The following is a 17,545-nucleotide window of genomic DNA, read 5'->3' as shown; positions in this document are numbered from 1 at the left end:
CTGTGTGGGCTGTTTTATTACGACTAATTATGAATTCAGCTGATTTACACCAAGTAAACGAGCATCAGGAAAGAGAACAGGGCTGCTGCCCTGCGACCTGACCTCGAATAAGCAGACGATGATGGATAGACTGAGGGATGAATACCGTCCGCCTCTAATCCTCTGATGGTAACCTCTGTTGTCTGAAATGGTCAGACTTACTCGCAGTTCAGTTTTACCAAATTTATTTCATCAGAACAAAGGATCTTGACTGGAGTTTTTCATTTTTTGAAGTCAGAAACTAAAAACCGTTTACTCTGATCCTATCTCATTTGGCTTCTTGCTGATTTTTTTTGTTTTTTAAATATTTTTCCAAGTCAGAGACAAATTAGTTCTAATTTTCTTTTATAGAAAAAACAACAGCCACAACGAAGATCACATCACTAACCTTAAACATTTACTCAAACTACTTGGCCTACATTTTAGGATATAATCCAAATGGTTGTGAAGAAGTTAATCTAAATATTTAGTCATTCTCTTTATGGGTGTTTTTTTGTAGGCTTGTGGGAATTTTGACACCTGAGTGAACATCGAGTCTGGTGTAGTTAGACCAATTTATTTACTTATTTATGAGCTAATTAATTTGGCCAATTGTTGGCATTTCCTGTCCAGAGAACAGTGAACCGATAAACATTCACATCTGAGTGTAACAGTGTTGCTGCTACACTACATCCTTGTGTCAAACCGAGGTCCCTGAGGGGGCCTGACCACATGGCAGCGGCTACCGTTTTAGACAAAACACCAACAGTTTCCTAAAGCAATCTAATCAAAACATTATTCCGACCCGTTTAAGAAACAATGTCACATCTACAAAAAAGGAATAATCCAGAAAGGGTGCTTAAAAGTTTGAGCTTTCTGCTATTAAGAGTTACTCTAATTCATCTCATTGTATTTGACCTCATTTCAATACTTATTTCACTATGAAACAAATTAGAATAGTTTTCTTATTGTTTATTTAGAAACTGACACATTTCATTGAATTTAAGTTGCCAAAACAGGAAACGACTCCATGTTTTATGCAGCTTAATCCGTGACGTCACAGTGCCCTCTGGTGGATGTCAGGGAACGTGTCATGTTTTGCAGAGATTTGAATATTTATCAACTGACAACTCTTCCAGTTAGGATTCTGATATGAATCCTGAACGTAGAGCTGAAGGATCTGGCGGTGTCCTGGTTCCTGTCCGGATGTCGAGCTGAGCTGCTGCTGGCTCGTCTCTACAGGGAGTGGCCTGGCTGAGGAGGAGAGGAACTTCAGAGCTGCACAGCTGCAAGTGGCTGACAAACAATTTTAATCCAGTTTTTTTTCTTAGAGAGCAAGTCACCCCCTACCAGAGTATTACTCCACTCCCACTTCCTGTTTGAAAAATGCAACAAATGCTGTTGCCTAGCAGACCAAGAGGGCGGAGCTGCTAACAAATACACACACACAGGCTCACAACAACATTGTGACATCATATGGTACCAGCTAACGTTCTAAGGTACCTTCTAGCCAATAGCGATGGCAGATTTGAATTCAAATGCAGTGCAGAGTTTTTACCTGACAACGGCACAACACTGACAGTTTTAGGCAGAAAATAAAAATTTCAACTAAAATGCACTAAAGTGCAAAACTATTGACCACACGTGTCTGCAGCATGATTAGACACCAAGCCCCCACAATGCGGCTCAAAAATTGAGCCCAACCCGGAAAAACCATAAATTGCAGTTCCACCCTCATCCACTAGGGGCTGGTGTCAGAAACGAGCAAATCCTCATTGACTCCCATGTTAAAAATACCAATTTCACAGCAGAAATAAACATGTTTACAGCCTGGTACCAAAACATGTTTTTTGTTTAAATGATCTAGTTTACACTCATGACAACTCTGAGGGGGTGAATATTTTTCTCACTCTTCTGTTTAAGTGTATTAAAAGCCTAAAATTCTGTACAATCATTGAGCATCAGACCCACGTGACCACAGAGCTAGCTCCGTGGAAAGGCCTCAGTAGAGCTTCGGTCTGGCTTGGAAACTGCTCCGGCATTTTGAGTCTCTGTGTTTGTGTATTGTTTTTTGGATATTATTTGTGCAATTGTTGGACAAAATGACTTGCTGTGGTATTAATTGCACTAATAGAGCGTCCAAAGAGTCTCCACTTCATTTTTTTCGGTAAGTAAAATTATATTTATGTATTTTAGGTCACTGCCGAGCTGAGCTTAGATTTTAACATGTACTGTTTAACCATGAAATTTAAATGTAATAGGGTAAACACCCAGTGCATTTAACATAATGCTGCACTTTAGAAAATGGGTTGAAATATAACATGTTGGTGGAGCTGGGTTCCGACTATCGGCTTGTGGAGCTCTCGGGAGACCAATGTTTTCCACCCGTTTCTCCCCTTCCCGCAGCTCGGCGCATCTCTGTCTGATCGCGGCTTCTGTCTGCTGTGCGGGCTGCCGGTGTCAGTACAGGATCTGCTCGGGTGCAAGATCGGCTCGGGGTCCTTTGACTGCCGATGACGTCAAAGTACGGCAAACCCACTCGGACAACTACACATCTATACTGTTGGAAAGAATTTAGCAGTTTCGTTATTAAAATAATGTTTCTTAAGACGTAAGTTTGTGTTTATAATGGTATTTGTAAAATAAAACACTATATTTTATTCATAATGTTGAACTCCTCTTTGAGCACATCCCTTGAAGAATCATAGGTATTAGCAACACCTGTGAAATTGTATTTGCAGGAAAGAAGTGTGTCCCGTTTATTGAAGTATTTTGTGTTTAGAGTTTTTGTTGTCTTGTCCATGCATATCGTTACGCTCATAGCTGCTAGCCAAAACTCTGGAGTTAAAAGTTTTCTGGCTTTACAACCTGTCTGTACTTATTTGATTGATGGTAGTTTTACTTTCTATTAGACTCCAAATGTAATCATTTGGCACGTTTCTAATTCATAATTTGTAATAATGTAATCGGCTATATTAGCATTAGCATTCCTATGGGTTTTTCCATGTATATTAGCATTGCGCTAACCACTCGCTGCCAAATTGCAGCCTTTGCGATTAGAAAATTTCCTTTTGTCACATCGCAATTTAATTGCACATGCAGTTAATCGTTCAGCCCTAATATACATGCAGCTCTATGCTAAAAGTGTATTTTCAAAGAGGTAATGATGGATTTCTTTGTAAAAGTTGTCCATCTTTCCAACAGAAAGATTTGCCTGGACCAACGTAACGTGATTGCGTAATGGTTCATGTTCAGCCAATCAACTACTTAGACGTCATTGGCAATCGACGGACCCCGAGCCAATTTTGCACCCGAGCAGATCTTGTACCGACACCGGCTTTCAGCAGCTTTCGGGAGACCTCTGTGTTCCACCCGGTTTTACCCAGCGGTCAGCCCAGCGTATCTCTGACTCAGAAGCTCTGGTGTTGTGCACAGATAACTCCGGCTGTAGCTAGGTTGCTACCTCCGTTAGCTTAGCTCCCACCTCTGCGTTAGCTTTGGGTTAGCTTGTAGCTAGTTCGACCGGGTGTTGTCAGTTGATCCCAGCCTTACAGCCACACCCTCAGCTCCACCTCTCTTCCCTTTTGTGGAATTGTCTGGGCTTGACGGAACCTGTGACACGGTCAAAATGGCGGTGGTGGCCTCCTCCCATTTAGCCTCAAAAACGTGTTATTGGAGTCTATGGAAATGAATTGTCCAGTATATGTGTCGATGTTAGACACACATTTTTTATCAGTTTATCAGAAAAAAATAGTTGATTTGGGGGTGACTTGCTCTAATATCTTTTTTATTTCGTATACGTCACTGGCTCATTTACAGTCCATGATATTTTAAAACACGGGTCTATCTGTTTTTATTGCAGCAATCTGCTTTGGTGCTTATTCATCGATTACGCCAATCACAGACACAACATACTCCTTGATAAAACAAACACTAGTTATGTAACATTAGGGACACCTGGTTTAATCTGCAGATAAAACAGTTAAGTATTAACTTGCTTCACTGTCCGCTGCACTCTGCAACTCAAACTTCTGTTTGTGCAGTGGTTGGAGCTGCACAACCCTCACCTTTTATCAGTTCCAGGCAAATCCACACACAAGATTCCACTAAGAATTAAACATCAACATCAGAGTACTAAAAGCATTCCAATAAAGAACAAGGATGCAATAACAAAGACCCCTGTGGCTCTGAAACAGTTTTATTTTGTTTTAATGGTTTGAGGAAACTGCAGAATCACAGCAACCAGACCGTAGCTCCTGTTGCTCTGAGGGCAATTCTGTGGATCTTAACTGTCTTTTTTTAATTAGCTTCCAACAAAACTACGCTTTCATCTCTGATTACGTGTGTTGAGTAAACAACAAACCAGACACGCTGATTTATGACTATTATGTAAAGGTTGATTGCTAGTGTTATCAAGTGGATTTAGCTGGTTGATGATGCACACTTTCAGTAGATTTTAAATTAAAAGCATATAGTTTCATGAAATATTTGTTTTATATGTCAAATCACTATTTTATTTCAGAGATCAAATTCAATCAGATAACTTTTTTCCTATTTCAATGTAAGTTAAACGGAATATAGTGGTCTCTTAATTGATTTTAGATGTAATAACTAAACCCAGACATAAAATAGATATAGAATACATTTTTATTTGACAACATTTAAAACCAAAATGAAACAGACAGCAAAAAGAAGAAGCACAACTATTTAAGCTTCAAATTCCCGTGTTTCAATTCATCTGGTTACAGAAGCCAAAGGTTTAATCTGTAACCTTCATTACGAAGCACAGGCAGTTGAGTTTAAGCTTATGGTTGTTTTCTAAGAGCCAGAGGGCAACATTAGTGCATATTTCAGGGGATTAATACAGTGGTTGTATTATAAAAATGCATGTAGAGACAGCAGTATTCTGATTTAATAGTCCAATAAAGAAGGTAAAGTTATACCAGTAATAAATGTTAGTTACAAAAGAAAATCTCCCCTCAGGATCATTTTGAAAAACCTTCTTAGTTGATCTTCTGCAGCACTGAGCGCACTTCCTGTGGACTGTAGCCCCAAGGCCCCATCGAACCCTGAGGGAAAATGCAAAAATAAAAATTACTGTTCCATAAAAAAATAATATGTTCAGTGACTTAGCTGTGAAATCAGGGAGAAAAGACACGAATCTTCAGAAACGTCTTTATCACGTCATCAGGCTATCACGGATCTGATGAAGTTCCAAGAATTTCTCCATTATGTCTTCACTGGTCCTTTTCACACGACTGTGTGAGATCAGAGATCCGCACCCATTTAAAACTTCAAGTTAATTACATGACAAGTGCAATGAGGGGGTGATGTCTAAATAATCTAAGATCAAAAGAAAGTCTGTTTGAAATAAAAATAAAGATTTGCTTTTGTCTGGAACTTGAACTGGATGGGGGGTGGGGGTGGGGGTGGGGGTGGGGGCTGGCTGTAGTGCACATAACACACAAGCAACAATATCAAGGACAACACATGTCCCTTTCCCTCCAGCTCGGCTGTGTGACGGGGGTGGGGGGTTCGGGGGCCACAAGGAGGGGGCCCACGGGCTGTCTATTGAGGACCACTGCACTAGTGGCTCTTTGGACCATTTGCAATGGCTCTTAATAAATTTGGCTAAAAATAAGAATAAAAAATAAACCTGTGTTTTATGCTGGAATATTTGTATTAAATTTCCTTAACAGAATTACATTAAAGGAGCAATATGTAAGAATTCTACTGTGAAATAAACACAAACAGTCTAAAGTCTCAATCATGTTGAAAAGAAGGTTACATTGAGAGATTACATTCTCAAGTGGCTGGGGATTGTCAGTTTTTCTCCTATAAATAAAAAGTGGAACATGGTTACTGTTTACACTCTGGGGTTTAGGGTCGATTTTACACTGGCAGGCAAAAAGTTCCAGATTAGTTTTCCTAATCCAGATTGCAAAACTGTAAAACCACTCTTGTTTGTAGTTTTATATTGTCCACCAGGCCCTTACTCAGAGTTTTTGGATCAGATCTCTGATTTTTTATCTGATTTGGTGCTAAATACTGATAAGGTCATTGTAGTGGGGGATTTCAACATTCATGTGGACATTGAAAATGATTGCCTCAATGTAGCCTTTAGTAATATCTTAGACTCAATGGGTTTCACTCAAAGAATACATAGCTCCACCCACTCCTGCCATCATACATTGGACCTTGTGCTGACTTATGGCATTGAGTGTGAGGAAATAACAATCTTTCCACATAATCCAGTCCTCTCGGACCACTTTCTGATAACCTTTGAGTTTTTTATAACTGAGTTCTCGAGACATGAAAGTAAATTTCACTATAGTCGGTCTCTATCTGACAACGCAGTTGCGTCTTTTAAATCAACTGTTCCATCTTTACTGTCCTCAGCATCTCAGAGGAACGTAACAGAGGGCAATATTGAGGAATTTCAGTCTGGTTTTAGAGAGTATCACAGCACTGAAACTGCATTAGTGAGAGTTACAAATGATATTCTCATGGCCTCAGATAAGAATCTTGTGTCTGTTCTAGTCTTGTTAGATCTCAGTGCTGCCTTTGATACAGTTGATCACAATGTTCTTTTAGAAAGACTTGAACATGTTGTAGGGATCAAAGGAACAGCGTTAGGCTGGTTTAAATCCTACCTGTCTGACAGATTTCATTTTGTAAATGTACATGACAAATCGTCTTCATACTCCAGGGTTACTTGCGGAGTACCACAGGGTTCAGTGCTTGGACCAATTCTTTTTACTATATATATGCTCCCAATTGGTAAAATCATTAGACAGCATGGGATAAACTTCCACTGTTATGCTGATGATACTCAGCTATATTTATCCATTAACCCTGATGAACCTAATCGGTTGGGTACATTACAGGCTTGTCTTGAGGACATAAAAAATTGGATGACTCTAAACTTTTTGCTTTTAAATCAAGACAAGACGGAAGTTCTCATCTTTGGACCAAAAATCCAGAAAAGGAAATTGCTTAGCCAATCGCCTGACCTTAATTGCATTACATTAATCTCCGAGAACAAAGCAAGGAACCTTGGTGTTATCTTTGACCAGGACATGTCATTCAAATCCCAGGTTTCACAAGTTTGTAGGATTTTCTTTTTCCACCTTCGGAATATTGCTAAGATTAGAAGCATACTTTCCAGGAGTGATGCTGAAAAACTAGTTCATGCATTTATTACATCAAGACTGGATTACTGTAATTCATTACTCTCAGGAAGTCCACAGAATGTAGTTAAAAGACTTCAGCTTGTCCAAAATGCTGCAGCTAGAGTTCTGATGAAAATTAAAAAGAGAGATCATATCTCTCCTGTCTTAGCTTCCCTACATTGGCTACTTGTTAAATTCAGAATAGATTTTAAGATCCTTCTTCTCACATATAAAGCTCTTAATAATCAAGGTCCATCATACATTAGGAATCTGATTGTTCCATATGTTCCTAACCGAGCACTTCGCTCTCAGACTGCAGGTCTACTGGTGGTCCCAAGAATATCTAAAATTAGGATGGGAGGCAGATCTTTTAGTTATCAGGCTCCTCTCCTGTGGAACCAGCTCCCAGCCTTAGTCCGTGAGGCAGACACTTTGTCTACTTTTAAGACTAGGCTTAAAACATTTTTATTTGAAAGGGCCTATGGTTAAAATCTGATGTTAGCCTAAATCTGGACAAGTGGGGGAGTACAGGGAGGTGGAGTGTACAGTCGGTAAAGACGGCTCTCCCTTGCCCTGCCTCCAACATGCCTACATCTGAATAGGATAGATTATCCAGAGTTATCTCTGTAGTTATGCTGCTATAGGCTTAGACTGCTGGAGGATACACTGACCACTTCTCACACTCTACTGCTTTCTTCTACAGTCTGCTCTTTAACTGTACTATTTTGTCCAATTTCAGCTGTTAACTTTATTTTCTCTGTAAATGTTTTTCTGCCCAGAAGATGCGACAATGATGTTCTGCTGAGCTGTGGTGGCCTCATGGAGGGGGCCATCGACTTGCACACTGCTGCTAACCACTTAAACATTCTCTCTCTCCTGATAATAACTTTTTGGTTTCCTTGACTTTTGATGTGCTAATACTAGTCTATCCATTTAATTATAGATCCACTAGGATAAATACAATAAAGTTTATCTTTCACCAAATAGAATATTTACTAAGACATCACAATATAACTGTAGACACATTACTTGTCCGCGCGCGTGTGTGTGTGTGTGTGTGTGTGTGTGTGTGTGTGTGTGTCTGCTCTGTCTTCTCGATACCCAGTGAGTCGTGGAGGATGGCTGCTTATACTGAGCCAGGATTCTCTGGAGGTTTCTTCCTGTTAAAAGGGAGTTTTCCTCTCCACTGTCGCTTTATGCTTGCTTGGTATGAGGATTGCTGTATAGTCACTGACACCAGTCAGTGACTTGATGCAATTTGCTGGGTTCCTTATATAGGAAACATTATTTCTGATTGGCTTAATGAACTGACCTGAATTGGAATTTTTATTATGTGAAGTGCCTTGAGACGACTCTTGTCGTGATTTGGCGCTATATAAATAAACTTGAATTGAATTGAACCAATGCCAGTAAACAGGAGCAAGCCAGAAGTTGCACCCCTAAGAAGCCATGGCATCGTTTTGTTTTACTCTGATATCTAGTAGACTAACGTTGAGCTAACAATGCTAACAGCAAATAGTCGGCTCTAAAATATCTCAAGCTACTTTTTCCACTAACCAACAACTTGATACTACAGTGAAATGTGTGTGTGAAGTAAATAATGAGTCATGGTGCTTTACTTCCTTTGTTAAGAACCATAACAGCAACCTAACAGCAGGACAGCAAACAACAACTCTTCCTGTAATGACGGATGCATACTACTGTTAGGTAATTAAATGTGGGTTAATAACCCTGGAACCTGAAATAACACACATGACAACAAGGGAGACATTTTACCCTGAGTCCCCAAAATAATGGAGAGTTAACGCAGAGGAACCTCCTCCGAGGCTGTCCCGCACGTTACTTCCCCGTCTCCTCAGTTTCCCAGGGGCTTTATTCAGCAAAGGATGGAGGAGAAGGCAGGGCCTTCTCAGGTTACAGAGGTACAGAGGTTTGGTTGGAATCAACATCCTTGACTGCAAACGAGCTTCTCTGCTCAACCTTTCATGAACAGTGACAGTTGGCAAACACAGAGATTCATGAAGTGTTAATAACACAAATTGGGCATCTTTTAGGCCTCAAAAAGGTACAATTATAAAAATACCCAACAACTACCATAATAAGTGTAGTAAGTGCTCTCTACCGTAAAACACCCAAGAGTGCCAAAACCAGATATGAGAATGTATTTCTAGGGATGTGAATCTTACAACTCACTACTCAATTCCAACTCGTGGGGTGACAATTCGATTCAGAATCGATTCCCGATTAAAATAAATTCGCAATCGATACTTTTAGTAACAAAAAGTGTCAACTACAGTGTACACTAGAATGTGTGTGTGTGTGTGTGTGTGTGTGTGTGTGTGTATGTGAAACATTTTAAACTAATAAGCAAGTTTTAGAACATCAAGTAGACTGTATTCACATAAACCAGTAACATTAATCACATTCATCATTGAACACTACCAGGCACCAATTAAGTCTTAACAAGCTCAGTTGGCAGGGTTCGAAATTCGAATTATGAGCATCTTGTATGGCTGCTCTCGTGGTCTGCCTGTATCTCCTGTGCATCGTGATTTTTATCTTGAGAGGCACTATATAAAAGATTGTTTTCTTTCTTTCTATCTGCTTTCGTTTTATATGTCTGTGTGTCTAACCTTGGTCAGGCTGTGCTGCAGAGACAAATTTCTATGCTCCAGGACGCTGGTAGCCTGGCAAGCCAGACTAAATAAATGTATTATTTGCAAAGCAAGAATTTGGTCTAGTTCACTAGGCTAGGACGCTGGGGCAATGACAAGCTTTTTCAAATTATTTTTAAAACCCTTAAAATAGAAAAAGATTATGGTTTTTCAAAAATGATGTATAGTAAGTATTTACACAAGAGAGAAAAACGATTCATAAATGGTTTATTCCAAAGTTTCTGTGACAGTTTTGGCTCTAAATAAGTTTTAGAGTGCTCCTCCATGAGAGCAGAGGTGGGGTGGGGGGTTGCACACGTTCCGCTGCTGTTTCTCACCAGTATCAGCTGATGGAGGGCTCTAGTTTTGTTGCACCGTTCGTGTCAGCGGACACGGTAGGGTCGGGGAGGGGCATGACGCTTAGCCTGGTGGGTGGCCAAGCAAAGCCTGGCGGGCCGCCAGGCTTATAAAGCGCTGGGGAAAACCCTGAAAACAATTCCTCCACCATATTGAAGCTATAAACTTTAGGAGCAGCATGAAACGGTGTCAACATTAGAGAATTTAGCTTAAATCATTGCACTTGTTCCCATTTTTACAGATTGTGACCGTAAGCCAGCTTTAGTTGGTGTCGGTCGTGCAAACACCTTACCTTATAGAGGACTTTTCTAGCCTGCAGCACATAAAGCCTCTCAGGCTGGGCGCCGTACTTTTCAGCAGCAACATTGCTCATTACATCCACCACCACGGGACACAGGGGTTCATTCTGAACCAGGATCTGAGCTGCCTCCAGCCGGTGTTCCAGGCTCCGGTGCTGATTGATGTCGATGTTGTTGGAAAAGGCCCAACCATCTGAAACGAAAACAGATCACTTGATTTCTCTGGAATGATACGGTGCAGATCACATCTGTTTGTTGAATTTGTGCCAGAATCCAAGTTTGATCATTGTAAGCATTAAATGTGAGATTTAAGGATTTTATGATGCTAAGCAACAACTACATAAGTCAAGAAGTTTCCCCATTAGAAGCCAGCAGCAAATAAACTAGTCATTTTTAAATAAAGAGTATGATTAGCGGTTGACAAGAACTGCATTAGTGAATTTGTGTGTTTCTGAAAACAACAAAAAAAAAATTCTAAAGTTAAACATTTTTAAACACTTAAGGGAAATGGGACATTTAGAAAATACACTCATCACAGAAGGACATTTATTAATATGGCACTTTTCACAAACAGAAGACACAAAGTGCTTCACAGACAATAACAAACATAACACATACAACATAACATGCACAACATCATTTTAAACTTATACGTTCATTATTTATTGATTTGAGCCTTGTGCTTGCTTGATAATAAGCCAGCTTTACAAGATGACAACCGATTTTCATCGATGATTTATTAGAAAGTTGATTTTTTTTGGTCTACCTCTAATTATGACCAGTGCAATAAAATTAATTCCCCATTAAAATGAGTGTTTAGAAAGTTAAGAACATGGTATACCTTTACACATCATTTTTAAATGTCCATCTTGATCTGAAAGCCTTTCCTGCTGATCCCTTCCACCTGGGCCTCTCCAGAGGGCGACGGTGGCACAGGAGTTAAGTGCTTGCCTCGCAATCGGAAGGTTGCAGGTTCGAGACCCGCTCAGTCTGTCGCTGTGGTTGTGTCCTTGGGCAAGACACTTAACCCACATTGCCTGCTGGTGGTGGTCGGAGGGACCGGTGGCGCCAGTGCTCGGCAGCCTCGCCTCTGTCAGCGCGCCCCAGGGCAGCTGTGGCTACATTGTAGCTCATCCCCACCAGTGTGTGAATGGGTGAATGACTGATTGTGTTGTAAAGCGCCTTGGGGGGTTCCAGGACTCTAGAAGGCGCTATATCAAATACAGGCCATTTACCATTTACCAGACTCACCTGCAGGATGAGCCTCGGCGATGTAAACCACCAGGAAGTCGGCCACGTCACTGAAGTCCCGGACGAGCTGCTTGAACTCGTCAAGTTTGGAAACAAACGGGGGTCAGGTGCAGCTTCCAAAGCTCAACACCAGCGGCCGGTTTCCTACAGAAACACAGAAACGTGAAGAGCTGATTTTAAATCAAGTGTAAAGCGCTTTTGGAGTCTTAACTCTGAGAGGTCATTTATCACTTAAAGCGCCGCCGCTCTTCACCCCCCTTGAACGCACCTGCGAGGAAGCTGCAGATGCTCGTCTCTTCTCCGTCCATGGTGACCACAGGTGAGTCTGGAGCTTCTCCCCCAACGAAGGCCTCCTGTCCGAGCGACAGCCACATGCTCTGAAAAACGGACTTCATAAACGCGAATGACGTTAACGTCGGACCCCAGTCCTCGTATTTAAACTTGTCATTCTGGGTCATTTGGAGACTTTCGCCCATTTTCAGAATTAGCCTCCTGGCGAGTTTTGGATAGAGAACTTTTAGGACGCTGAGCAGGATGCTGGTTCCCAGAATGTAGCAGCACATGCATGCTGTAGATAGGTAAACCATCCGTTTTTGTAGAAACATGGAGCTCCGTCTGCACGCGCTGACTCCGTTACAACTGAAAACAGTGCATTCGGCTTCCTCCCACAGAATACCGAGGAGTGATGCCTTCACGGCGCATCTGCCTGCTCGGATTTATAGAAGCAAAAGACAAACTATAATCTGAGTTCCCTAATGGTCAAATGTGAAACTTAGTAGAAAATGATTAATGAGATGTAAGGATGAAAAGGTAATTTAATTCATCAGTTATGTTTCAAGATTGTTTTTACACACATTAATGCAGCGTTTCTATCACAATTTCACAAGTTTATTTTTACATCAGTTCAAGGAGACTGAATCATTTTCTTAGTGATGCAAAAACTTTAAAATTTAATCCTATCAAAATTCTGCAATATTATATATTCTGAATATAAATGTGTTTCGTGCATGCAAAGTCTAAACAGAATGCCTGATATCAGAGAGAGGTTTATTAAAACTAAGGAAAGTTTCACATTTTTGACACAAAAACGTCATGAATCCACAGTGTAATTAAGTAAACATTTTCATAATCCACACAAAAAACAAGTTTAAGGACTTTTTATCTGATGATTAGTTGCTCTGTGGGGGAAATTATGAAATAAGCAAATATTTTAATTATTTGTTCATATCTGCCAACTCTTCTCATCAAGTTCATCATAAACTACTTTAAACACAAGTCCAATCTTAGTTCACATGTTAAGAGATTTAATTTCTCCTGATGGATTTTTTTATTTCCTTGTTAGTAGATACATACAAAAAATCTATATGCCAAAAGTTAATCTCAAGATTTATCTTTCTTGTTATAATATTGATAATAAGTAAAATCAGAATAAAAAACCATGAAAAGCAGAAAAAATCCCCCCAATTGCACACCATCATCCTGAAAACAGGACGTCATATTTAAAATGAACTTTATTTTAGGAAGTATTCGTGTTGTCTTATTACATAATATCTTGGAAAAAAGGTGTAAAATTCCTGAAACGGAACCAGCAAGAAGGAATGGTACCACAGTTTGGTTTTTAAAAGTAATCGTTGTTCCTGTTCAGACTTGTCACAGATGTTGAATAAGAGAAAAAAACACTCATGCTCTCAGGTATGCAAACTAAACTACACATTAAAACAAACCAACTGAACCACTCCACATGAACCTGGTGGCTCAGCTCCTGTTTCTTTAGCTGCATGAACTGAAACTCAGCTTTATGATGTTGGGAATAACTGCTGCATTAAAGCGATACTGACTCAACCCCATTTGGCCTTTTAAATATCAGTTTTTCTTACCTGTAACCTATTAGTTATAGCTTAACATAAGAGTTTAACTATCTCAGGGTCTTGGAAAAGCCGGAGCACGACATCGATAGGTGGATTGGTGCTGCGTCTGCAGTGATGCGGGTGTTGTACCGGTCTGTCGTGGTGGAGAGAGCTGAGCTGGAAGGCAAAGCTCTCGATTTATCGGTCGATCTACGTTCCTACCCTGATCTGTAGTCATGAGCTTTGGGTAGTGTCATGAGACCGTGGATAAAAGCGGCCGAAGTGAGTTTGGTCCACAGTGTGTCTGGGCTCTCCCTTAGAGACAGGGTGAGGAGCTTGATAATCCGGAAGGGGCTTGGAGTAGAGCCGCTGCTTCTCCACATTAACAAGAGCCAGTTGAGGTGGCTCAGGCTTCTAGTAAGGATGCCTCCTGGACGCCTCCTTGGTGAGGTTTTCTGGGCACGTCCAACTGGGAGAAGACCTAAAGGAAGACCCAGGACACGCTGGAGGGGCTATGTCTCTCAGCTGACCAGGGAACGCCTTAGGATTCCCCCGGTGGAGCTGGCCCAAGTGGCTGGGGAGAGGAAAGGCTGGGCCTCCCTGCTTAGGCTGCTGCCCCTGCAACCCAACCCTGGATAAGCGGCCGAAAGTGGATGGATGGATGGATGGATGGAAGTTAAACCTTTTTAGAATAATCGTCATCTTCTACTACTTATCTGGATTCATGCTGAGGGGACAACAGCCCCAGCAGGAACACCAAGATCATCTTTTCTCCAGCTACGTTCACCAGCTCTTCCAGAAAGATCTCAAAGCAACCCTGCCCCTGCCAGGGTCAGCTTTGGGGTCTTCTCCTGCCAGGACATGGCTAAAGCACCTCCCCCGGGAGGTGTCCAGTAGGCATCCATGACCAAATGCCTGAACCACCTCAGCTGGGACTTTGTTATTAAGGAGCAGCAGTTCTCCTCTGAGCCTTCTCTCTCATATCTCGATATTTTAATTTTCAGCACCTTGGGCTCCTGTAAAGGCAGTGGAAGGCACGATACAAATAAAGATTGATTGCTTGATCCATGTTTACTTATCAGCATCAAAGAAAAAAAAGAGTTGTACATTTCCTGAAACTGAATCAGCAGTAAGGACCGGTACCACAAGTTATCTTTTAGTGTTTTTATATTTTAATCTGTGTGATCGTTCCTGTTCAGGCTTGTCCCAGATGTTGTTTAAGAGGAAACCCCTTCAGGCTCTCGGAAACAGACAAAATTCCATTCGATAAAAAAACGAACCAGTCCACAATATGAACCTGGTGACACGGCTCCCGTTCCTCCAGTTTCCAGAAACTCAGCTTTATGATGTTGGCTATAACTGCTGAATGTAATCATGACTAACTCACCCATCGTTTTTTACACGCAGAAGCAGGATGGTTTGAGTGTAAATAATTTAAATAATTATTCCAAAAATTATTTTGTAATAACTATATTTCAACTTATTTTCTAATCCGAAAATTGTACCTGTAATGAAAATACTGCAACAGCAGAAATGAGTGTGTGTGTGTGTGTGTGTGTGTGTGCTGGGGGGTGGGGGGGTTACTTTTTAAAAGCACTGCAAATTGAAGGGAACACTCTACATTGTTGTTGAAGAAAGAGACATAAAAACATTTGATGGTTACGTTGATGATCGCTCCTCATGTGCAGGCTTTCATTTTGAGAATGTTTTCAAGTTCTCAATTCATTTTCTTTAATACAAAAAGTGTTTTCAGTACTTTCACACTTTTTAAAAATAAATTTTTAGTTACATTTCCAACAGAATTTCCACAATTTAGCATACTGATTTTACAGATGGGACTGACTCCTAGCCAGCTGTTTAGGATTCATTCTTCCAGCCACAAGATGATGCTGCAGCATTGTTTTCCTCTGAGGGAAAATAAAGTTTCTGTTTCTATTTGGCTGTCTGAACTGTGGATGTGATGGTGTAGGACAGCATGTTAGGTCAAATGAATGTGAAACAACACATGATGTCATCATTTAGATTTCTGTTTACTAATAAAACATCTTATTAATAAAACATGGTTTATACGTTCTGACTTTTGTGTTCCTCCGTGTTTAAAAGTCACCCAAACCTATAAATGTGGATGCCAATTTTTCTATTTCCTATTTTTGAGTCTGAAATTAAAGAAAAACGCTGCTTGTTGTTATTGTTGGTATCACAAACAATTGAAGATTTTAATTATTATTTTTGGTTGTCAGTTAAAAATGGACACAGGCAGGTTTAAATGGTTGTGATATTTTTGTAACGGAAACCAATTAATGAAAGTTAAAAATGAAAGCCATTACCTAACGATTATTTCATTAATGCTCTAAAATGCTATTAAAACACTTACTTTTCCTTTTTGAAAACAGTTTCAAAGTAAGACTTTCTTTGGCCTTTAGAATGATAAAAACATCATTTTTGTTCAGGCATTTTCAGCACTTGGAGTTACAGCATTGCCTTGATTTCATCTATTTTCTTTTTTTACTTGTTTTTATTCTCTTTTATTGTTTTTAACTTATGTTTTATTAATGTTAGTTAATGTGCCCACTATGGTTGTGTTCAGCACTTTGGGCTTCTGCTTAAGGTGCTGCCTAAATGAAACAAATGAATGAAATAATTTTCAGACGTTTAAGCGCTGTTTGAAAAGTAGCCTAAATAACAAAAAAGTGCTAGTGTAAACTATGATTTGATCACTTTAGTTTTTTACGGTTTTTAAGAGTGTTTACTTTTGATTTCTATCTGAGAACAGCTCAATACCCGGTCCAGTCTCTCTGATCTATAACATTTGTCGCCCCCTTGTGGTGATAAGATTATTTTACAGCAAATTCATTTTTACCAAATCGAAACATCTGAATGAAAATAAACTTAGATTATCACATAAAATTACTTCTTGATCACACACACACTGGTGCGGACGTGTCCACGCAAAAACACAAACACACACACTGACAGTTTTATTTTTACATTAAATGAATCCTCCCTATACTTGAACTTCATTGGAGAGAGAGAGAGAGAGAGAGAGAGAGAGAGAGAGAGAGAGAGAGAGAGAGAGAGAGAGAGAGAGAGAGAGAGAGAGAGAGAGAGAGAGAGAGAGAGAGAGAGAGACTCACTCAAAGGATGCTGAGACTGAAGAGGATGCTTATCATCAGGCGCATCCATGATGGTTTGCGTTCTTGGACTTTTTACGCTCCTTATAGTAACATTAAATAAGGTGGATATTATTTTTTATAATAAACAAATTAATGTCTGAACTTAGTTTGCAGTGATTTTTTATCTTTTCGTCCATAGGGAGCAGCGCTTCACCGCTGCATGGGTCCTCTCTGCTGACCGATGCGCAGCTCCTCATCGCTGGTCGGGATGGTGAGCCACTGTCAGAGCCAGACGTTCCCGGACTTGACCGGCTTGTCTCTCTCCGTGTTCAGCACCAAGTCGGAGATGTGCGCGCGGAAAGCCGCGAACGTTGCGTTTGGATCTCAGCCGTGCCGACCAGACCACATGAACCGGGCCAGCCCGAAGAGACTCCCTCCGACAGCGGACAGAGCGCATCTGTCGGCCAAAACCTCGCGCCTCTGCGTGGCCCTGCCGCCGCTCCAAGGTAGGACCAGCCTTTTCATAGGATCAAATCTGAGGGGCGAATTTCAAACATTCAAAAATGTACCAGCAAAATGTGTTTATCTCTCATTAACAAGAATCCATCACGTGTTGCATCGAAAGCGCTTTTTACAGATGTGGATTAGGTCTGATAATTAAACACAGAGTTCTCTTGGATGCGCTTGCCAATTCATAAATAACAGCGGAATAAAAGTCTCCACGTGGAGGGATGTTCCCTGTGTGTTAACAAGGCTCGGTGACATTTAGTTCAAGAGGAAAACATGCAGGCAACTTTGAGTTTGGAGCTCAAGTCTCCTTTTTTCCCTTTTTGA

The 17,545-nt window shown here is 40.6% G+C and overlaps 2 protein-coding genes across 2 annotated transcripts in view; one reads left to right on the top strand and one right to left on the bottom strand.

Moving 5' to 3' along the window:
- Positions 1 to 4,647: 4,647 nt before the first annotated feature.
- dio1 (iodothyronine deiodinase 1) lies at positions 4,648 to 12,436 on the bottom strand. The gene is made up of 4 exons (XM_015971490.3): positions 12,020 to 12,436; positions 11,752 to 11,895; positions 10,494 to 10,693; positions 4,648 to 5,087 (listed from the first exon to the last, which is right to left on the bottom strand). Exons 1-4 carry the CDS (start codon positions 12,354 to 12,356, stop codon positions 5,022 to 5,024), a joined length of 747 nt encoding a protein of 248 aa, XP_015826976.3. The 5' UTR covers positions 12,357 to 12,436; the 3' UTR covers positions 4,648 to 5,021.
- A 4,297-nt stretch (positions 12,437 to 16,733) lies between these two features.
- The window catches only part of LOC107393251 (zinc finger protein GLIS1), a 91,086-nt gene continuing 90,274 nt past the window's right edge, over positions 16,734 to 17,545 (top strand). The window contains exons 1-2 of the mRNA XM_015971491.3: positions 16,734 to 16,833; positions 16,911 to 17,217. Coding sequence (XP_015826977.3) covers positions 16,953 to 17,217 — 265 coding nt within the window. The 5' untranslated portion in view covers positions 16,734 to 16,833; positions 16,911 to 16,952. The remainder of the gene's footprint in view (positions 16,834 to 16,910; positions 17,218 to 17,545) is intronic.

This window comes from Nothobranchius furzeri, chromosome 8, assembly GCF_043380555.1.
Source record: "Nothobranchius furzeri strain GRZ-AD chromosome 8, NfurGRZ-RIMD1, whole genome shotgun sequence".
NCBI lineage: Eukaryota > Metazoa > Chordata > Actinopteri > Cyprinodontiformes > Nothobranchiidae > Nothobranchius > Nothobranchius furzeri.
Note: the sequence above shows the minus strand (reverse complement) of the source record. Positions and strands in the feature narration are given on the sequence as shown.